The 23,621-nt window shown below is 41.7% G+C and overlaps 1 protein-coding gene across 2 annotated transcripts in view; it reads left to right on the plus strand.

The window, feature by feature from the left end:
• The window catches only part of SAG18 (senescence associated gene 18), a 257,467-nt gene that overhangs the window by 43,994 nt on the left and 189,852 nt on the right, over positions 1-23,621 (plus strand). For both annotated transcript variants that reach the window (XM_089385305.1, XM_089385304.1), the window contains exons 4-5: positions 10,399-10,520; positions 10,674-10,795. In XM_089385305.1, the coding sequence (XP_089241431.1) occupies positions 10,399-10,520; positions 10,674-10,795 (244 nt within the window). The remainder of the gene's footprint in view (positions 1-10,398; positions 10,521-10,673; positions 10,796-23,621) is intronic.

A 23,621-nucleotide genomic window follows, 5' to 3' on the forward strand; every position in this document is an offset into this window, starting at 1 on the left:
CAAATGTTGTGTGGCCGCTTTAATCATTGTAGTCTGCTCATCACAGCTCATCAAAGTGGTAGCGCTACTCTTCACCTTCTCTGGCACTTCTGAATTCAGTTTCGATCTCTTTAATGCACGATCTTCAATTTCTTCTTTTTCTTCTAGGGTTTCTTCCCTTTGTTCATAGCAACCATATTCTATATCAGATGATGCTAATGACACTGTTCTAGCCGGAGGATCCGCGTCCACATCCTTGCATTGAACAAGTTTTCTTGGAGATGTGGGAGGGTTGTTTTTCGGTTCAAGAGTTGAAGACTCAAGTGGCTGTGAGTCGTTTTTCTGTTTAAGAGTTGAAGATTCGTAGGTGCGCCTTAGATTTTTCTGCATCCCTTGGAGGTGTGTAATGTTGCATGTTGGAGACAAGTTTAGAATCATAATTTTGTTGTTGTTGTATGACAGCCAACGTTTTTCCCTTGGAGGTCCATGCGATTTCAGGGGACTCTTTAAGTTCATTCTGATTTGAATGAGAAACAAGATAAGCTACTTCATTTTTTTCATATTCCCAATTGGGTTCGGATTTTGAGTGGTCTTCTTCCCTAGTTTTCATATACCCACTTTGACTATCCTTCTCATCACGATTGTTGTTGAGTTCATTTTCATCTTCATGTGGATCTTCTTCATCATCTTCCTCATTGTGATGATATTGTTCATCTTCTTGTTTGTTAATTCCCTTTGGACATGCTTTAACTTCTGCATATGATTTTTCTAAACGCTGAAATGCTTCTTTAATTTTACTAAACTGCTCGACACAATCAGGACGTGAACATAATGGCAGATTGTGCGGCGAACAACGTTGAAAGACTCGCATCATTATATTGTGTGCCATGGCTTTGACACCACTGAAGCATAAAAATTGATACTGAAGCAAGAAAAATGATAGCTTGGAAACTTGAATGTAAAAATACACGAGGTATTTAATAATAATAATTTAATTTTCTATAAATGTATAAGTGATAATGAATGTTACAATAAGGCCTTGCTTTTATACCTAGGCAGGTGACCTTTCATGATTAGGTGTGTCTTTTAGACATGCCTTTCCACTTAACTAATGACTTCTTAATCTAATCACTACTTGATTACTTAGTATTTATATTATTTATATATATTTATTTTGTTATGAGTTATATTCATAACAGACTTGCTCAAGGTAAAACTTGACAGGAGCAGTAGCAGCAGTGGGTCGAAGCCCAAAATGGAGGAAGAGGATAACGTAGCCCTTGCATCCAAGGGACAACAGGGGCAACAAAGACGTAAGAAGGATGTCTCCAAGGTGAAGTGCTTCAGATGTGGTGAGATGGGCCACTATGCATCGGAATGTCCTTTGAAGAAAAAGGACAAGGATGAGAAGCATGATCCAAAGGTTGCAGACACAAAGATCGATGGGAGGAGTTCACCATGACAACCGAGATACCTCTAGGAGGGAGGTGGGCTGATATAGAGTTGTAGTCAGGAGGACTTCAGATGGGTAGGATCCTTGAGGAGCCCACCTCTTGGATCATCACCTTGCCACGGGAGCCCATGATCAGTAGTAGCGGGATGGTGGAGTTTCAGTTGGCGCCATGGAGTGTTCATGTGACAAATGTAGTGGCTAGGAGAGCCAGAGACTAAGCAGTGCAGAGCAGTGAGGCAGCGGTGCAGGGAGGCATAGTGCAGAGCTTCAACAACGCAGTGGTTGAGAGGCAACATGGGACTAGCAACAATCGTGATTTCAACATCGAGGAGTATCCACTGGATACTTAATCAGTTTTGGGTGTTTTCAGTTGCTTCTCTCAACAACCGAGTTGCAGTACGGATGCAATGTTAGCAGTGGTAGTGCTAGCAGCATAACAGATGCAACATTTGAGAGGGAGTTGCAATACGAATGTAGCATTGGCAGTGGCAGTGTCATAGGCAACAATACAGTAGCAGCAACAACGCAGTGGTTGGTGGACAGTACGTCAGACATCAACAATGCAGAGACGATGCTTTAGAGTCAGAGCAATATGCAGAGAGGCAGTGTATTGCTAGAGCACATTCCTCGCTAAGAGGGAGTGTTGAGTTGGGGTAGCATCGGATTTGCTCTAGGCCTCAAAGTTTGCAGGGAGGCTTGGGCACAGGTAATCCAAAGAACCCATAAAGCGTTTTGGGAAATTCCACCCAGAAATGAGATTAAAATAATTAATATTTTTAATGGGGTTCCTAAGTTTAAACTTAGGAAAATTAAAATATTAATGGGTATTAATCTAATCAGGGGTGAAACTTCTAGGAAAAGCCATGGGGGTCAAGTCAAAATGATCTGAGCCTTTGATTATGTTTTAATCTAGGCCATTGGTTGTCCAACAGGAAGATATAAGAAGGGGCCTGAGGGTCATTTGGAAATTACACAGAGAGATAGAGAGAATTGGTTTTCTGAAGTGAGAAGTTCTCAGGAGGAAAAATTGATTGAAGGAATCTCTTGCAGTTGAGGGGTAGGGATAACAACTTTCGGAGAGAGAGATTCTCAGCCGGAGATACATCAGCAAAGAGAGGCAGTGAGTGATCTAGAGGCCTTGACACAGAGGCTGACGCAGGGCCACGCATAAGTGCCGCAAAGGCAGAGAGAGAAAGTCGAAAACTAGCGCAGAGGGTCAGTTTCAGTAGCCAAAAGCTGGGGTGTGAGACTGAGAGGTTAAGAGCAGTGAGTCTGGGCTTCTGATCAAATTCCCTGTTGGGTGATGCAGTGCCTTAAAGGGTTGACTGGGACAACGTAGAGGCAGCGCAGAGCTAGCACAATGCCTGCTAGGGGCATCTCATCCAGTAGCCAGTACAACCGATACTTTCCTTAGTGATTGTGTGAGCTAAACTCACAAAGCTTCTGCGAGTATTTCCCTCTGTAACTGAATAACACTGTGAGGTATTTAGTGATGTATTCAGATTTTGCTACTGCATAGTAATAAAACCCTCAGAGTTGTTGCACCGGTTTTCCCACATTGGGTTTTTCTGGGGACTATTTGTCCAAAAATAACTGTGTCCTATGTGTTGCATTGTTCTTTCTTGCTTAGTATTTTGTTTCCGCATATATGTAAATTAAGTGAATGCTATAGATGTATGTACTTCGAAATTTACCGTAGAAGATAGTAAATAACTTGTATGATTTAATCAAGTAGGAGAAGTAACGTCAGTTTGCTGCAGTAGGGATTCTAACTTAGAAATTTTCAGAGGCTTCAGCTAGAAAATTGCAGATACAGGAGGAAAAGTCAGTACAAGAGGAGAAGAATACAAATATAGATGAGGGGAAACATACTTTTAACAGGTTGAGGATGCAATTGAAGAAAGCCCACTGTGAGATTGTTGAACTCAAGGGAACATGATGAAATGGATAGGAAGAAGATGTATGATCTTTTGAACTCCCTTGATTCTTGCCTCGCTGAAATCACAATCAAGCTTGGAATGCTCATCCTTGTCCTCAACATCAATTGCTAATGCATGCTGCTTTCCTTTCCTTCCTCTTGCATAAGAGCTAGTGTTTCTTCATCCTTTGGATCTTCCATAACAAGTCGTTTTCAACAAGACATGTGGGCACCATCGTGCTTCCAAGTCCATCACATCCCATGTTGTGTCCTATTCATCGGCACAATCTACACCTTCTATGAAATCTTAATCATTTTAATTACTTCTTTTATTTTAGGCCTCCCATCAAGCATCCTAACAACACAGGCCATGGGAATTTGCAACATTTGGACCTTCTCCTCTTCAATATTTTGATATTGCATTATTTCCACATCAAATATTTCGACAGTCCGCTCCTCTCGAGTCATTGACTAAACCCATTTGGGTAAATCAATCACCTCTTCTTTTACAAATGCTAGGATTAGGGCCTTTTCCACGAGAAGTTCTAGAAGTAGAACCCCGAAATTAAAAACATCTGATTTTTGTGAAACCTTGTGTGCTTCAGTAATCTCTGGAGCTCGATATCTCGCAATGCGAGATGGTACAATAGACAAGTTTATCCAAGGAGACAAACCAAAGTAAAAAACACATCCATCCAAGTCTGTGGTAAGAAGGACATTGGAAGATCACATGTAAACTGGCATCTCCCAAAAATACCAGCTTGTTGCTCTCAGCCACTTAGGCAACAGAGGTCATATACTTCCCTTTTGTAAGGAACACTTACCTTCTTCGCAGACCTATCTAATTTTTCTGAAGACGCAAGCCTTGAGAGATTCCTACTGTGCTCGTCAAATGAATCAAATAGTTGGCATATTAAACTCGTAGAAGCCAAGCAAAGACTTCAATACTTTTGTTTCTTACGGAAGGATTACACTGTGATGACTTTTGCCACTTCTTGACATGTCTTTATGTGCTCGACCAACCAATACCAAATGACTTACGATCTTCCGATCTTCCTCGTCTAGCTTGCACACCGACTTAGGAGATATGGAGAATGTAAAGAAATATAAACGAAGGCTTGTGCTTGCTTGTGGTTATACACCCTCGACGAGAGATCTCAGAAATTCATACTGCATAGTTGAATCCAACTTTCAAAACGTGGATCAATCACCAATATAACTTCATGATAACACTTCTTGCGTTCATTATCGGTATAGCAAGAGCACACCTTGGCCACGAATGTTGATTTTTCTCTCTTAGGCAATCACAAAATGTATGGAAGACATTCTACCCGCTCACGCCTTGACCTCTAAGAGCAGCGATTTCATCTTTCTTGGAGTGATCTACGTCCTCATATATCTCAATCAATTTTTGTTTGGTGGACATGATAGTGTTAGCCATATTGTGAACGTGGTGGTTTTGATGCATTCTCTCCTTGTTGGTCTCGGGTTCCCTTTGGAGATCCTTGACAATCAACCTCTCGAGGCGCTCCACCTCTTTGTGGGCACTCCTCGTAACTTCTAGAAGCGCCGACGACATGGTTTATTGTGCTGCTGCTCTACCTCTTATAGTTGATTTGTGACTGTGCTTATCGTAGAGAAAATAGGAACCCTTGTCTCTTAGAACTTTGAGCTTTCCTTGTTTAAGTGATGATTGCAGAGGAAAACCTACCGAAAAGAAACGTCTGCAAATAAAATTGTACTCTACGTGAATATTTAGAATAATTAAAAAATACATGGTGGTGTCCCACGACATTTTCCAAGGCATAATAGATAGAACAATGGTAGTGAATGCTCCTGGCCTCCTCAAGGCCTCGACTGGTCTCCTTTATGCCTTGGCCTTGTTTGTTCATAAACCAGAGGCCTCATGACCTTCTTCTCGAGCTTCGACCCTTCTCCAAGACACAACCAGAGTCTCGGTCTTCTCTGAACAGGACAGAAACACCACATCCAACCTCCTTTCTAACAGATGCAACTCATAAAACCGTAGCCTCTTCTTAGGATAGACTTAGCCTCTTCTTTTCTTCAGTGGCTCTTCTATGAACCTTGCTCTGATACCATGTTGATTTTTCTACAATAACACAATAGAAATTAATTTTATTATCTGATAATTACTTCTAATGATCTTCAGTTAATTTATCTTGTGCCACTTATATCATTTAGCAATTATACACAGAATATCCCAACAGTAATGCAATGAAAACAATAGAAACAAAAAGAGACAACCATGCACAATAGAGACAACAAATTTTGCTTCGGAAAACCCAAACTTGGGAGAAAACCTTGCAACTCTTCTTGTAGGAGAAATTCTTCTTCAACATGGTTTACAGTAAAATATCAAGAAATATGTGCCAAAAACCAAGTCCAAACTTCATCCAAATTCATCCTTTATCTGCCCCCATGTGTGGCTAATATAGAAGAGATATGAGTGAGTGAGACAAATGAAATGTCACATCATGTGTATATGTGCAAGTCAAATGGGTGCATTTACCCCCAAGGGACACACCCTTTCATGGTGGGGCCAGCGTGCCCCTTTTGAGCCTATATGAAACCCAAAAGTAAAATTTATCTTATTTTGATTTCCATAATTTTCTAGGCTGGCTTAGGAGGCTCCTTGGCATGCTGGAATACCTCCCAATGCTACACAAAAATCAACAATATGATGATGTTGCTAGCAGGTTCATGACTCCCAATGCTTTACTTGTTTGTGCCAATGTAAGTACCTCTGAAGTGCTTGGGTACCTTTGGAGTAGGAGCCCAAGGCTTGGGCTACTGAACCACCTGACAAGAACAACATGGATTCTAGTGAAAGCAACTAGTCATTAGGGACCAAGATTAATAATGCATCTAAGTGAACCAAACTTGAATGTTAAGGGCAATTTAATACTTCAAACAAGGATCCCTTTCCAAAATCAAGACCTTTATCTCGCAATAGGTGTTTTCCCATTAGGTAGGGGTGGCTAAAGGTCAACCCTATTAGGTGCTTTCAGCCCCTAAGGGGAAGTAACAATACCCTGGTCCATCCTTCAATTGATAGGTGTTAGTGAATATTAAGGATGGAAATTGAGGGGAGAAGACTTCATGGCCAAGTGCCATGGTCAAAGGAACCTACTGATGGGGGTGTCCACATTTTGAGTGTATAGGTGTGAGGAGGGAGCATTCGTGGATGCATGAGTTACTAGCTTGGCCTTGGTTTTTCCACCCTCTTGTGCGCCTTTTACTTCTTGATTTTTCCTTGTATTACTGCTTATAGCTCAAGGGTTAGAGCTTGCTTTGTAAGATGTAGCCATTGTATTACCCCTTTAAGATGAGTCAGTTTATTGCTCATTGGGGTTGGGACATGCAAGGGTTCCTTTTTGATGTAATGGGGCATCAAGTGCTCAGGAACCGAGTGATGGCCATAAGAGGTGGGTAGAGCTCATGCTAGGCTTTTTGCCCACATGCTAATCTTTATTGTCTCAACCATCTTTTGCATTTTGATTTTTCTTTTTTTACTTTGTTGTGTCCATGATATGCTCTTTCTATTTGTTTTAGCTGCATCAACCTCCCAAGGCAAAGTTTTTGGGCCCAACTCAAGGTATGTGAACATGTGAGTGCCAAATCCCCAAGAACCAATGACAAGTTGTACCCGAGGAATGGAGGTCAAATAATCGAAGGTGTTAAGTATGACATAGGGAAGATGGAACATGCTATCTCAATCATGGCTTCCTAGGTAGTTGCCCTCCTATAATCCAAAGGGCCTTAAGGGAGGTCCCATTGGATTAGGACCAAAGATTAACCCCTCCAAGTAAGGTGAGAAAACAAGATCATGGTGAAGGTCTGTCAATCTTCCAGATCACCCCATAATCCATTCTAAATGCCCAAAAACAAACAAGTTAAAACACCTAATTACAAAATGATCAAAGTAGATTTTGAATGGCAATCCACCTTCATCCGGGTGCTAATGTCAAATGGGTGAGAAGCACATGGCTGATGCAAGTGGTGGAGGAACATGGCATATCACCAACTAATGGTGGCTGGCAGGGGCTGCTGGCTGGCTTTCTAGCTGTCAAATGTAGGTGAAAAGTTTTTTCCTATGGGGTTTACCGATTTTGGTGGGTAACACTTCCCAGGCAGTAAGATAGGTTTGATGAATACCACTTTGTTTGAAAATTTATGAAGATTTGTTTCTCCTTTGAATGTGGGTTAGTTCTCCTAATCGGCAAGGAGTAAACCGATACTGCATGGAATTAGCTGAATTCGAAAGCATTCAGGGTATGGTGGCCTGATGTAATACAGGTGAAATATATTTTTGGAAGATGACAAGTATATATGCGGTCTATAGATGAGAATTATAGAGACACAGGGTATAGACGTGCAACTGTGTACAGGTTGAGTTGAAAAATGGCGGCTATGTGTGGAAGTTGGCCGTGGCAGAGGAAGATGGCAGCGTCGGCGACAGTGGAACGACGGCTGCATTGCTTGTCAGCAAATGCCCCTATGATGGAAATAGCGGTTGATCTTTTTTTTTCTTCTTAATTTTTATATTTTACTTAATTTAGATATATATATCTATATATATATATATTTTTTTTTTTAATTTTTTTTTTAAAGACATGTATAATTTTTTTGTTTGTTTGTAATTTCTGATTTTTTATTATTATATATATATATATATATATATATATATATATATTCTTTTTGTTAATGACCAAAGGCTAATTTTTGTTTTGGTCAACTACTTCGGATCAGAGAAACCTCAAAATTTTTTGAGTATGTGGTTAAAATTCTCTAAATTTTTTTTGTGGCCAGTGGTTGGATTAGACTGGTTCTTAATAGTAAATACCATATGTGATAGCCAAACTTAGCTCATGAGTTAGATAATCTAGAAAACTTGGAATATTAAGTAATCCATCTAGTATAAGTAAACATATATCGAATAATGTATGAATGGATTAATATGATGATTGAGTGTACAATGAGGGCCCTGTATATATAGCTAGGCGGGACACCCTTTCGTGAATAGTCATGTCTTTTAGGACATGTCCTTTCATTATACTAATTCTTTTTAATTATTTATGGATGATTTATTTATATTATTTATGTATTGATTTTCATAATAGGTGCAGAGAGACGGCGTGTTTGAGGAGAATAGTGTACCGGTTGCATGTGGAGAGGGTTTGTGTGAGACTGGCTGAATGTGCGAGGGTTTCAGGAGCTGCAGAGGCTGCATGAGTGGAGAAAAATTCAGCTGGGTGCAGATCGGGGTTTTCATGGCAGATTAGCCAAGTTCTAATTTTGCTGTAAAAATTCTGTTATTTCTCTGTGGGCCATTTTCCGACTAAGGGGAGCCTCGTTATTTAGATGATAAAAGTGAAGAGTAATTGGATGGTTATTTACTGTGTGAAGGATTTCCTCTGTGTGTGCTCCCGCTATTTAATTTTCTGTTAAAAATTCTAGTGTGTTTTATATACGATAAGTGCAGAAATATTTTCTGGGTACAAATAATTGCTAGGTATTAAAACCAGATCTAGAATTAAGAAATTAACAGTGTGGACTTGTGCCGAGGTGACAGTGGGCACTTGTCCTGGTTGTGCCATCTTAGCAGCTAGCAAGGACCTTGGCAGGCCTGATAGTTTGAGTGGTAACAGTTACCAATGCAGATCTTTGAAAAAAACAGTTATCAATGCAGAGATTGTGAGGACATTTTTGATACTACTATGAGGTCTTCTAACTTGAAGTTTATATTATTCAGTCAAAGTTATATAGTAAAGCCTGATATACTCCAGGTCAACCTCTTCCATCAAATTTAATGAACTTTCATTTTATCTTCAATTTGGAAGGGTGAAGAGGAGAGTTGTAACAAGTTATGCTAGATATCGCGGATATCTTAACTAGATAAATCGAAAAATTTGTGTTTTCTTTTGACGTAAATATACTTATATGGTGCTGATTCCCTGATTCCTACTTCTGGGACAGCTGTTGCACTCACACTGGACTCTTTGACCAATTCTGATCTGCACTCACAAAATGTGGATCTAGAGGAAGCTGAAGAGTCAGATTGGACACAAAGAGTTCAGGAGTAAGATGAAGAGTTGCGAGAAATTGGACAAACAGCCAACAAGAAGAATGAAAGGGATTGTTGTCTTTTGTGTTGGGTCAGCTAGCCAATCTCAAGAGAGAGATTTTGGGGTCATAGAGAGATGGGCATTAAGCCAAGGCAGAGAGGTGAGGCAATTATAAATCACTACATGGATATTGATTTTTGTTAGTGATGAGTAGAGCTCCTCCCCTATGATTGTGAATTTTGTTTTGTATCCTCTATAAGTTACTGAGCATCGAGTGCTGTATATTGTATATATGTTCTAACCAAAATTGTTGCAGATCACTGCAACTAGTTCGCAGTGTGTGACATTGAGTTGAATTGGGTCCATTGCACCCTTGACTGTGCCAAATTTTCCATTTGCCAGTCTGTTTTCGCTGATTGGGACAACTGGTTGAGGGTGATCAATTTTGATCCCCTTTTGTTGTCACTATGCTGACTTTTTGTACTGAAATAATTCTTCATTATGTCTTTTTAGACTTCAGAAATACCAAAATTAAATTCTTTTAACTCCCAAATTTATGATCTACAAATTGGAATCTCTGTTAAGGGTTCATTTATTGTTCAAAATCGTCAGTGGCAGGACAAAATCGAAGGAAAACACTATCAGTATATTTGGCTTTCATTTATTCTCAAAAATTCTAATTTTAAGATATGTTGAGATAAATGATGACATGTATGCACCTGTTTTGCATCCTTGTGAATCACATTAAAGTAATAAAAATATTCTTCGATCAGGTTCTCCCTCTCCCTCTCTTGTCTCGTGGCTGTAACATTTTCTTTCATTTTGTTCTTTTTTCAAATTTCTGAAGCTAGATGTATTGCATAGTGTCCTAAGTTGCTTATCTTTGTATGTGTCTTGAAGTTGTTGTAAGATGTTAATAGGGAGACCTGAAAGATTGGGATTCACTGTATAAATTGACGCAGATGACTATTGCATTCACTTCAATCATGGCTGTCTTCATCATTGAGAGGATTGATGAAAATACGGGGACTATGTCTCTTTTCCCTCTTCTTATGGTGGGCATTGTCAGCATTGCTTACTGGAGGTAAGCATAATTTTTTTTCATGTATTCTCTTATTTTTACATCAAGTAGATGATTTTCTTCAGAATGTTTGTGTTAATTATAATAATTGCATATATAGTGTCTTGGTACTGATTTCTATTTTATTATCTCACGCTTAGCCTCTTTATGTTACAGGTATTTTGATGACCTTAGGCCCTATGCTCTGGTCCAGTTTATTCCATGTATTGCGATTCCAGCAATGACTATTTTACTGCCAGCGATGTATACACATTCTATATACTGGTTATGGGCAGCAGGTATGCAGTTTCAGTTTGCAAGATTTTCTATTTAAGTTTTAGTCTGCTTTCACATCACATATGCCAACTCTTAAGCTTATTAACTTTTTCCATTTATGGATGTAATGACAATGTCTAGCATGAATGCTTTATATTATGTGCTCTTAATTTTTGAGCTTTTGGGGATATGGAAAGCAACAATCCCAGTAGCTCCATGCCTGATCATTCAAAGAATGGCTCTTTAACACTCAAAATATTGTTTGGATGTAAGTTTTATATGCTGGATATTGCGTACTCAAATCTATATCATATATTAAAAGATCAAAGAGCTGTGGTGATGTCTAGACTCTGAGATTGAGTTTGGAAGTTTTGGTTGATGTGTTAAATGTAACCGTAGCATCATCACACAATAGCCAGTAATGAAACAGTGGAAGCATAGAAATTGATTTCATACACATAAGTAATTGCTTCTTTGAATTAGCTTTTCATTCCTTCAGAAAACATAGAAGGAAAAATTCAGAGACTGCCCAAAAAGCAGCACTATACGGTTACAAAAAATCACCCTGAAATTGAGCTTTCACTGGTTGCTGGAGACTTGAGACTCGAGAGGTGCAACTGCTGGGAAAAAAATAAACAACAGCTCTGTTGTACGGACTGTACAGAGGCTGTAACTCACTGTTGTATGGATTCTGTATGAATGTGTGAATCTGTATGGTACTATCTGTACAATTGTATAGAATTTTGTATGACTACAGGAGACTGCTCCATACATCTCTACGGAAATATGCACTGCCTGGAAACACCTCATTCCTGGTTCCCTGTACACTCTCTCTTTCTTTCTCTTGCTCACTCAACCTGCTTGTTACCCACCAAAATGGGTAACCCCATAGAAGAAAACTTTTATCCTACATTCGACAGCTAGCCAGTTAGCCAGATAACCAGAAGCCCCTGCCAGCCACCATTAGCTAGTGTATGTTGAGAAATCTAGGTCATAGCAATTAAGTGATTTCTCTTTGTTAAAATTGGCAACTAGGGCCAAACTCCATATGGGTCATTGTTGAAGTTTCTAAGTTTACTTAGTTAGAAACCCTCCATGCACTTTATCTGATTTATTCCTACCTACTTGTTATTTTCTTTAACAAGTTATTTACAATGTAAATACTGAAAATAAACACTAGTGCATGCTCAACATATTACAGCTTAGCAACTAAAAGAAACAGAAACAAACACACCATATGACACCATTATTTTTGGACTAATGTCCTCGGAAAAACCCAATGTGGAAAAACCGGTGCAGGGATCTGAGGGTTTTCTTATTAAGCAATATCAGAGTACAATCTGGGTGCCGAAATTGGCCTACCCAACAGAGAATTTCCTTGGCAGTAATACCTCTCAGTTTCTGACAAATCTCTTGGCTGAAACCCTGGATAATCCTTCTGGGAGCTACTCAGCACCAATCTGCCCCAGAAACCCCAGCTTCAGCCTCTCTCAGGACTGCGTCAGCCCCTCTCTGGACTGCGTTAGCCCCCCTCTGCCTCACGCTGGCCCCGCGTCACCCTGGATGGGTTTGCGTCAGCCTTGGGAGGCCCTGTGTCAGCCCTCTGGCCCTCTGCGTAAGCAACACTGGCCTTTTTGAGGCTCTGTGCAGCTCTTGTCTGCCTCTGCGTGGCCGTGCGTGAGCCCTGGCTGGCTCTGCGTCACTCTCCTTGGCTACTGCACTGCTCTCCCGGCACTATCTCTGCCGCTTTGTACTCAAATGCCCCTCAGCTGCATCTCCTGATCACTAATTCTATCTCTCTTAGCAAACCCCGCTCTAGAGAATAGAATGACTAATCACTCTGGTGTATTCTCCAAATGACCCTCAAGCCTCTTCTTATACTTTTCCTGTTGACATATCAACGACCGAGATTAAGTCCCTAATCAATGACTAAGATTAGATCTGGCTTGATCCATGTCTTTTGGACCATTTTAACACAATTTCATATTAATACACATTAATATTTTATTTGCCCTAAGTTTAGACTTAGGGACTCCATTAAAAATAATAATTATTTTAATATCTCCTGAACTATTTAGAATTTGCCCAAACTCTTTCTGGTTATTGGAGATCTCATGTGGCCCAACCTCTCCACCAAATTTCGTGGCTAGAGCACATCCGATGCTACCCCAAATCAACACTCCCTCTTAGCGAGGACTGTGCTCTAGCAATACTCCTCACTGAGTATTACTTTGATCATCCGACATCGGTATCTGTGCTGATGCTAGGCCTTCCTACCCATGGTTCTGCCACTGCCACTACTGCATCCTGTACTGCTACCCATGGTTCTGCCACTGCCACTGCTGCATCTGTACAACAACTCCCTCTGCATCCGTGCTGCTGCTGGTCCTTTCTCCCAGCACTGCATCTGCACTGCACCTCCTCTCATCATGTTGCATCGTGCTGCCCACTGCTGCACTGCAACTCAGTTATTGAGAAGTAAGTAACTGATCTCCCAATCTGACCTCCCTGTTGGGTTAGAGACCCTCCTGATGCTGAAGCTCCCTCTGCGGCTGACAAGTGCTCCCTCTTTGACCTCTGCGCTGCTGCAACAATTCCCTGCATCTCGCACCATTGCACCCCTCTCTGTGCATCTCTGACATGTATTTATGGAGATATGAATTTATTTGTATTATTGACAATTTGTCAAGGTCGGCAAGCAACCAAATTACCCCCAACTCAACCTCAACGTGGCATTATAGGTAGAGGAGGCCTCAAGTCATTTGTCACACACACACTTCTCTCATGATCTCTCGCCACTCGTTTGGGTTTGGTGGCAAGAGAGGTCAAGAGGGAGTAGCCCTAGCTGTAGTCCTCATGAAGAAGCCCTAGCTGCAGGTGAAGAGGAGACTAAGGGAGAAGCCCTAGCCACAGTCTTGAAGGAAAACTAGCCGTAGATCAAAGGAGTTGTTATACGCAGCAGAGGAGGCTCTAATCCGCATTAAAGAGAAGGCTCCAATCCGCAGTTAAGGTAGGCTCTATATGCTGTCAAGAAGAGATCTAATCTACACTTAAAGGGAGGCCCTAATCCACTGTCAAAGAGGCGCTTATACGCAGTGAAGGAGGAGCCTTAATATGCAATCAGTGAAGGCCCTAATACGCTGCTTGAAGAAGCTCCTATAAGCAGCCTAAAGAGGCCCTAATCCACAATCATAAAGGAGCCCTAATTCGCTGTCAAGAGAGCCCTAAATCCACATTCAAAGAAGATCTAAAGCCGCAGACAGTGGAGCCCTAATACACAGCTAAGAAGGAGATCTAGGCCGTAGCAAAAGGAGACCTAAATGCAACTATTATAAACCTGTTAACAATTTGAAAGAGGCATGGGTTAAGGGACTGTTTGGGCATCCCTTTTATAACTGTGTGAGGCTGTTTTCATCTTGTAAGGAGGGCCAAGTTAGAGGAGCTTAGGATCAGATCTATTGGGGTATCATTGGAGGGGCAAGGATAACGTTTATGCTCCCTGGAAGCTATAGCAAGACCGTGTGTTAAGCCGTAGGCCATAACACCATAGTCAAGGATTGTTTATGGGTGTTTGAGGGCTTATATATATGCCTAGATCAACAACATATCCAAGGAGTTGTCCTAGGCTGTTTTGATGATTGTTGGAGGACTGTTACAATAGTGCTTGGTGCCCTAACCAGTCATCATGATGACAACAACAAATCTATTATTGACTGTGTCCTATTTCATGAAGCAGTGACAGCTAGTGCAGCAGAAGACATCAGAGTTTTGGGAGATGTTTTGGGTCAAGGTTTGACCATGATTGGCTCAGTTTGCTGAACATCCTGTTGATGCCATATGAATGATCTTACGAGGAGGATTTTGTCGTGTGTAAATATCAGTTTTGTATATCTGTACTATCTCTCTCTCTGCTGAACTATTGAAGAATATAAGAAGATTTGATCAAGGGTTTCCCCACATTAGGGTTTGTCTTTGGCTGGTGCCAAATCTTGTTATTGATTTGTGGTAGCATTGAATGTGCTGTAGCCATGAAAGTTGGTGTAGAGGCTAAAGCACATGAGATCTCCAAGACCCAGAAATGGTTTGGGAAAATTCCACCCGGTTAGAGAGATATTAAAATAATTAATATTTTTAATGGAGTTCCTGAGTCTAAACTTAGGAAAATTAAAATATTAATGGGTATTAATATAAAACTGGGTGAGAATGTTCTAAATGACATGGATCAAGCCAAATCTAATCTTAGCCATTGATTAGGGACTTAATCTCGGTCGTCGAAGACTCAACAAGAAAAGTATAAGAGGAGGCTTGAGGGTCAGTTGGAGATACACCAAGATTGATCAGTCAGTTTGATTTTCCGGAGCGGGGTTTGCTGAGAAAATTCGAACAAGTGATCTGTTCCAGCGAGGGGCAGTGAGTACATAGCAGAGAGGCAAAGATAGTGCCTGAGGGTCAGTGCAGTGGCTGAAGAGGCTGATGCAGAGGCAACCAGAGCTACACAGAGACAACAGGAGCCACGCAGAGGCAGCTAAAGATTGCGCAGAGGTTAAGAGGCCTGCGTGGGTGACGCAAAAGGCTAGAAAGCCGACGTAGTGAGGCAGAAGGCTGACGCATAAGGTTCAGGAGCTACGCAGAGGCTAGCAGGGCTGACATAGATCCTTGGAGAAGCGCCAGAAGGATTTTCGTGGGGTAGACTAGTGTTGAGAAGCTAAATATCTGTCTCCGAGAAGAGGTATTACTGCCGTGTAAAAATCTCTGTTAGGTGAGCCAGTTTGACACCCTAGTTGTACTCAAGAAATCTGCATAATAATAAAACCCTCAGAACCGCTGCACCGGTTTTCTTGCATTGGGTTTTTTCTGGGGACGATTGTCCAAAAATAACGGTGTCCCTTGTGTGTTTGTCTAGTATTTCAGTAGCTAATCTGTATATGAGTTAAGATTGCATTTGTGTTTATTTTTAGTATTTATATGTATAAATAACTTGTTAATGGAATAAACAAATAGGTGAAATAAACCAGATAATGAAGTAGGGATTTATAACGTGTCAGACTTAGAAATTTCAACATGGTATTAGAGCATTGCAGATCATAGGAGGATTGAAGGCACCAACAGATATCGGAAATCTGCAACAGTAGTAGCTGTCCCGAGAGACAGAGCTGCTCCTAAGTAGAAGGCAACAGAGAAGGAGTGACGCAGAGGGCCTGCGTCATCGTTTCGAGCTAGAAAGAGGGCTAGCACAGAGGCAGAGAGAGGCAGAAAGGGCTCACGAAGAGCCACGTCATCCTACTCAGCTAGGTAGGCTTGATGGAGTTGGACAGAGGAGCGATGAAGCCTTTTGCTAGGATTGCGTAGAACTGGAAGGCTTAGTTTCTTCAGTTGCCTGGGCCTAGAGAGCTGTGGGCAGATTGTGATTGGGAAGCTGATGGGGTGCTATTTCTGTTGGAGGAATGCAGTACCTAATGGGACAGAACCAAGGTAGAGGGAGTCGCTGCCTTGACCGGTTTCTATCCAAGAAATCTAGATCCAAGGTGTAGTTGTAAAGAGGATCAGAGGAGCGGATTGACATTTGGCGGGAAGATTTCCAAGGGGGAAATCGAGACTCAGAGAAAGTCTAAGAGAGAACTTCCCGGAGGGAAGTCGAGACTCAGAGGGAGTCCAAAACAGGAGCGGAGATGGCAGTGAACGGACTGAGGGATCAAGACAGGTTGGACGGGGCTTCCAACTTTGTCTTTTGGAAGGCCAGGATCCTGGCAGTCCTGGATAGACATCGCATCAAGGGCTTCGCCTTGAGAATCGTGGCTATCCCAGTAGACCCAACTGATAATGAGAAGTATGAGGATGCAATGGCGAGGGCAAAGTGCATAATCCTTGATGGGGTCAAGGATCATGTCGTACCACATATTACCGAAAAGAACACGGCAAAGGAGATGTGGGATACTTTGACAACAATGTATGAGGGAACTTCTCTGCAACAGAAGATGCTATTGGAGAATCAACTGCGGTCGTATCAGATGCAGAAGGGGGAACAGATAGATCTATACCTCCTCAAATTGTAGGAGATTCGTGGCCCACTTACTTCCATAGGGGCCATGCTGGATCAGGAGTTCATGGTGAGGACCGCCCTGAATGCAGTCTCTGTGGAGTAGGAGACATTTGTCCAAGGCATTTTGGGCAGAGCTACTCTTCAGGATGGGAAGAGATGTGGGCAGCTTTTCGCCAAGAAGAGATCAGCCGGTTGACCAAGGTGGGGAGTAATGGGAAGGGAAGTCGAATCAAGAAAGAGGAGGAGGATGTGGCTCTGGCATCTGCGGGACCACAAGGGAAGAGGAAGAAGAAGGATATATCCAAGGTGAAGTGCTTCCATTATGGGGAGCTGGGTCATTATGCATCCCAGTGTCTCAGGAAGAAGAACAAGGGAGAGGCTTCTGACTCAAAGGCAGCTCTGGCTAAGGCGAAGAAAGAAGTCGAGACTGATGATGAATGTGCCATGAGTGCTCATACACCTCTAGAGAAGAGGTGGGGAGACATCAAGCTGTAGTCAGGAGGACTATAGAAGATGAGGGGTGGGATCCTTGAGGTGCCCAAAATCTTGGATCCTATCTGGCTACATGCGCCCTGAATGACAGTGGTAGGATGACGAATGTCGGTAGAAGCAAGATGCGATTAAGCAGCAAGGCAGTGCTAGAGTGCAGAGGTTTGTAACAACGCAGTGGGGGTTGCAGCAGTGTGAGAGGTACAGAGGTGTTTGCAGCAGTGCAAGAGACACAATGGAGGTTGCAACAGTGCGAGAGGCATAGAGGTGTTTGCAGCAGTGCAAGAGACACAATGGAGGTTGCAACAGTGCGAGAGGCATAGAGGTGTTTGCAGCAACGCAGAGGCAGCAGAGAGAGCACAAGATAGCAATAGAGGTAGCTTCAGCGTCAAGAGTCTTCCTGTTGATTTGTGGTAGCATCAGATGTGCTCTAGCCATGAAAGTTGGTGGAGAGGCTAAAGCACATGAGATCTCCAAAACCCAGAAATCGTTTTGGAAAAATCTATCCGGATGAAGAGTTATTAAAATAATTAATACTTTTAATGAGTTCCTAAGTCTAAACTTAGGAAAATAAAAATATTAATGGGTATTAATAAAGATAAAGATGAGTAGCTTTCAAAAGATAAGGATCAAGTCTATTTTAATCTTAGCCGTTGATTAGGGACTTAATCTCGATCGTTGATTCATCAACAAAAAAAGTATAAAAGGGGACTTGAGGGTCTGTTGGAGACCCACTCGGGGAGACCAGTTAGTACGATTTTTGGAGGGGGTTAGCTGAGAAATTCTAACTAGAGGTTTGGAGCGTAGCAAGAGGTAGCGGGTACAGAATAGAGAGTCAGGAACAACACCAGAAGATCAACGCAGAGGTTAGAGTGGCAGACGCAGAGGAAGTAGGACTGCGCAGTCACAGGAGGGCCTGCGTGGGTGACGCAGAGAGGCCCAGTGCCTACGCAGAGAGGCAGGAGTTGACGCAGAGGGTCTGGGAGTTGTGCAGAAGCCAGCAAGCCTGATGCTGAGTCTGGGAGAAGTGCTGGAGAATTTATCTCTGTTGGGTAAGCCAATTTGGCACCCAGTTGTACTGAAGAATCGTTGATTAATAAAATTCTCCTCTGCTGCACCGGTTTTCCCGCATTGGGTTTTTTGGGGGACAATTGTCCAAAATATCTGTGTTGATGTGTTTGATTCTTGTGCATGTATTTGTTTCTGTATTATGGTGTGATATTTGCGGCATAATTTATTTTAATGTTTACTGAAGGGTTTTCGTAAATAACTTATTAGGAAATAAGTAGGTCAAAATAAATCAGCTGTTGCAGTGGTAGAATTTTCACATGGTATCAGAGCAAGTAATCAAAGACAGGAAGGGAAAATCAATTATGGGTCAAGACCATGATGTAGAGGCATCTACGTCAGGAGACTCACAGAGATTTTCAGAAAATTGCACAAGAGACAATACTTTCAATTTCTCTATGTTGGCTTCCAGATTGGAAGAAGTTGCTTGTGTGAGTAGCTTTGCATCATCAGAGGTATGGTATATAGACAATGGAGCCTCTTGGCATATGATGGGAATCCGAGAATGTCTCTTAGATTATCACGAGGAAAGGATGAATTTTCAGATTACCATGGGGAATAAGGCAAAGTGTACTCCAGTAGGGAAGGGTACCATAGTTTTTCAAACAGAAATGGGAGAGCGGTTCCATGCTACCAATGTGCTGCATGTACCAGGATTGGGGATGAACTTACTTTTCGTGTCGCAACTTCAAGGTAAGGGCTATGACGTTTTCTTCATCAAGGAGAAAGTATACGTCAAACACTCGAGCCGGAAAAAGAAAGTGCAGATCAGGATCAGAAGTCACAGGTTGTACAAACTACAACTAGAATCACCAATGGCACTAATAGGCAGTCATGGAGACAAGGATTTGAACGAACTATGGCACAAAAGAATGGGACATTTGCACCATGGGGCTCTGAGAATTCTCAGGGAAACTGTGACAGGAGTTCCAAATCTTAGTGCAGAATGAGATGATGTATGTAGAGGATGTGCTCTGGGAAAGTATGCTAACGCAACATTTCCTAGAAGTAAAAATAGGGCCAAGGGTGTACTAGGATTGATACACTTAGTTATCTGCGGACCTATGTCCACTAAAGCTCTTAGTGGTGCCGAGTACTTCATCACCTTCATTGATGACTACTCGAGGAAAACTTGGATTTATTTTCTGAAAACCAAGAACAAGGTTTTCTGTCGATTTAAAGAATTCAAGGCTCTGGTGGAGAATCTGACAGAGAAGAAAATAAAAGTTTTGCGCTCAGATAATGGTGGAGAGTTTGTCGATAAGGACTTCATTGGTTTTGCACTAAGGAGAGCATCAAAAGAGAGTGGACAACTCCTTACAATCCAACGTAGAATGGAGTAGCAGAAAGAAAGAACAGGACTATCGTAGAAGCAGCTAGGGCCATGATGTATGATCAGGACATGCCAAAGTTCCTGTGGGCAGAAGCATGCAACACGACAGTCTATGTTCAGAATAGAACTCCTCATCGGGCATTGGGCAAGATCACTCCAGAGAAAGTCTTCACAGGGCAGACACCTGAAGTCAGTCATTTCAAGATATTTGGGAGCTTAACATAATGCCACATACACGAGGAAAAGAGGAAGAAGCTGGATCAAATTGCAGAGAAAGGATATCTAGTGGGATATAACGAGAACGCTAAGGCGTACAAAATTTATCTTCCAGGGAGCAGGAAGGTAGTAGTTCGACGAGATGTGAAGTTCATGTATGTTAATTTTAAGTATGTTCTATGCTAGAGCAATTTATTTCAATTTTAATTAACTCAATATCTTTTCCTGATCAACAATCACATCAACATTTAAAGTAAACTGCAGATAGAACATAAATATAAATCGCAAAAGACAAGCCAAGACAAGAGGACACAAGATGTGGCGCTAGCCAGGGACAAACCCCACAATGTGGGGAAACCCTTGATCAATTCTTCTTTTATGTTCTTCATAGTTCAGCAGAGAAAGTGAGAGAGATAGTACATTTACAATAGATGATCCGAATTGGATCCTAAACACTCTCTAAGTTTTCATAAACTCATTCAAATTATGCCAAAAAGATTCAAGTCTTAAAAAGATCAAGCTATCAGAATGAATCCTTGTGACAGTGCAATTGTGAATAGCACGGAGCAACGAGGACCCTCGGTCGAGCGCGCAGACCGTTGGCCCATGGTAACGTGCACTGGCGCAAATTAGCAAAACCAGAGGCTAGTTCAAGAAACGGGGGTGGTTTTCTGATAAAGCGCTAATCGCGTATCGCAGGGCGTCCCCCTCAGTGAAGGAAAGCCCCGAAGTGCCCGGACCCGAAATGGCTATGAAATGCGGAAAAGTAATAAATTCGGTTCCGTGGATTCCACAAAACCGACAGGATATCGGAAGGCCTCGAGGCGGTAAGCAGTTTTGACTGAGTCCCACCTGATGCCACACACTAAGTGACACGCGTTCGGTGGAAGAGAGAGAAAACCGCTCACATCGGATGGGTAAATGTCACGCTACTTACCCGCCCGATATGAACGACGACCATAGGATCTGGGGGGCCCAGATCAACGGCGGAGGCACATCCCGATAAATGATTGGATTTGACAAGGTTGTAAAGCAAGATTACATGGGATTTGAAGTTCGACGTGGACGATGAGTTGGCAGAAGATTCGTGTTTCGCAGGCATCTTGGAGCAAATGGAAATAACGACTGTTTAAATGTGTCCAAGGAACCTAACGCACTCACTCGTTACAGAATAGGTGGCCACCTCCCTGTGAAGCGTTACATAGTGATGATGACGCAGAACAGGGGAGTTCGAATGGACAGAGGTAGGGAAAACCAGAACGTCGGGAAGCGGAAACGAACCGACAGAAAGCAGACTGGCTTTAAAGCCATGAATTGACAGAAGCAGAGACAACACAGAGAGGAGTTAGTTAGACGCAGAAAGCTAAGAGCAGAGAACAGAGAGAAGAAGCTGAGTTGACCTGAAGGCAGCATCGAGCCAGACAGAGCCAAAGAGAGTCAGAGAGTCTGTGCACTCCAGAGAAAGCTTGAGAGGTTCAAGCGAGCTCCTCGGCATAGGCCTGTCATGTATGAGTTTCAGATTGGACTCATACTACTGTGACCAGTAGAGGTCAAGTACCAGTAAGGAGAGTCTGTGTACTCCAATCCTACTGATTCATATCTGTTGAGTGAGACTCAAATTGAGCTCACTGTTGTAAAGAAACTCTGCTTTGAAAACATAATAGAGAGGCCACCACTGAAAGCTAGACCAGGAGACGTAGCCCAGGAGCATTGGGTGAACTCCTTATTAAACTTGTTGTATTACATGTTTTCTTGTTATGTTTTCTCTAACTGCCTCAGTGTCTATATATTTTGCAATCTTATCGATCCATTGCATAAAATAACATAGGTACATCCATGCACATGAGTTTGTAATACCTTTAATTCTTTGTCCTGGATAAATTCCAGATCAAGTGGCATCAGAGCTCCAGGTTACTAAGGTTAGACAAACTTGTGCTGGATTTTGTTGTTGATGCTAACTAGATCAAAGCTTAAATTAGGAGGAGGAGAGTTGGTTGAAGCTAACCCTGAAATTGGAAGAGTCCACCCTAAGAGGAAAATGTCAGAAGAAAACCCCTTGGAATCAGACTCCCAGTTCATGGATGGTTTCCTGACCATGAAAGCCATGGTGGAGGAAATGTATAGAGAATTTAAGAGAGTCAGAGCTGAAGATTCGTCAAACTCCAAACAAGATAAAGGAGCAGAAGAATCTCTCCTCGATGACCACTCTAAAGGCAAAGGGAAAGAAGAAAAACTTCCCACACCTCTTAGTAGCCCTGAAAACAAGAAGAAACCATCTCTGATTAATTTAGATGTTAAATTTGATTTGCCGATATATGATGGAGAGTTGAATGTAGAGAAGCTAGATAATTGGATTAGACAGATTGATGTTTATTGCAGAGTGCAGAGCATCGATTCAGACAAGAGTAAGATTTAGCTGGCCAGCCTACGCCTTGGAGGCACTGCCTTGGTATGGTGGGAAGGCAGGACACAAGCTGACTTGAAGAAACATGGTAAAATTCTTTCTGTCTGGAGTGAATTTGTTTCTGCAATTAAAAAGCAATTCTATTCACTAGCCTATATGCAGCAAACCATGATAAGCTAGCAAACTCTTCGCCAATTAAAAGGGCAAAGTGTACAAAGTTACACTTAAGAATTTAGGAAAAGAGCTTTGATTCTAGGAATTTCTTTAGACTCACCTGAAACTCTGCTGAAGTTTATAGGTGGTCTACATAGCTACTTAAGGTACACTATTCTCATGTTTAATCCCACTAGCATAGATGAGGTATCTGTTCAGGCTACACATCTAGAGGCTAGAGGAAAGAATGTGAACCCAGAAGTTGGGGGATCATCAAAACCCACACCAAGTAAAAGCAAGGAAAAGAGAAAACAAAAATGGAAAGAGAGGAAGGCCAATACTGTACAAAGACCAAGTCTTCATGCACTCACTATAAGAATGATGGGCATGATGATGAACACTGCTGGATCCTGCATCCGGAGCTAAAACCCAAGAAGCTTGAGGGCAAGAAGAAGAAGACTACTGCAGCTATTCAAAAGGATTTGGGGTTAGACTCAGGAGATGAAACAACAATAGTAGCCATAGGTATAAAAGGTAAAAATTCTGAAGCATCTACTAGTAATTCTACACAATCCACTGATAATGAAGAAAATGAGAGGAAAAGACATGAGATTTTTCATATTCGAGTTGTTTCCAAGCATCAAAAGATTGATACTTTGTTTGATAGTGGCTCACAAGTAAATTTAATTTCTGAAGCAATTGTAAAGAAGTTGGGATTACTAACCACACCTCACAAAAAGCCATATCCATTAGGTTGGTTATGTGATAAAGCACAGCTACAAGTGACTAGACAATGTAAACTTAGGTTTTCTTTTGGGTCAACATTTGTAGATGAGGTTGAGTTAGATATAGTTCCTTTGGATGTATGTGGAATTGTTTTAGGAAGTCTTCACTTGTATGATAGAAAAGCTATTTTCTATAGCGCTGAGAACAAGTATCAACTCATTAAAGAAGGAATCGAATATATTGTAAGAGCTCATAAACTCAAGAATAACTATACTCTCATAAACTCAAGGCAGATGAAAAGAATTGTAAATTCATGCAAACAATTTTTACTGATAGTTGTTGTAAAGGAAAAGAAACCTGATAAAACCAATGTATTTGAGGGCTGTGATGTTAAACAACAAGCTGATTTAGAAAAAGTTG

The sequence above is a fragment of the Pinus tabuliformis genome, chromosome Q (assembly GCF_031772625.1).
Source record: "Pinus tabuliformis cultivar Carrire ecotype Pingquan chromosome Q, CPIR1, whole genome shotgun sequence".
Lineage (NCBI taxonomy): Eukaryota > Viridiplantae > Streptophyta > Pinopsida > Pinales > Pinaceae > Pinus > Pinus tabuliformis.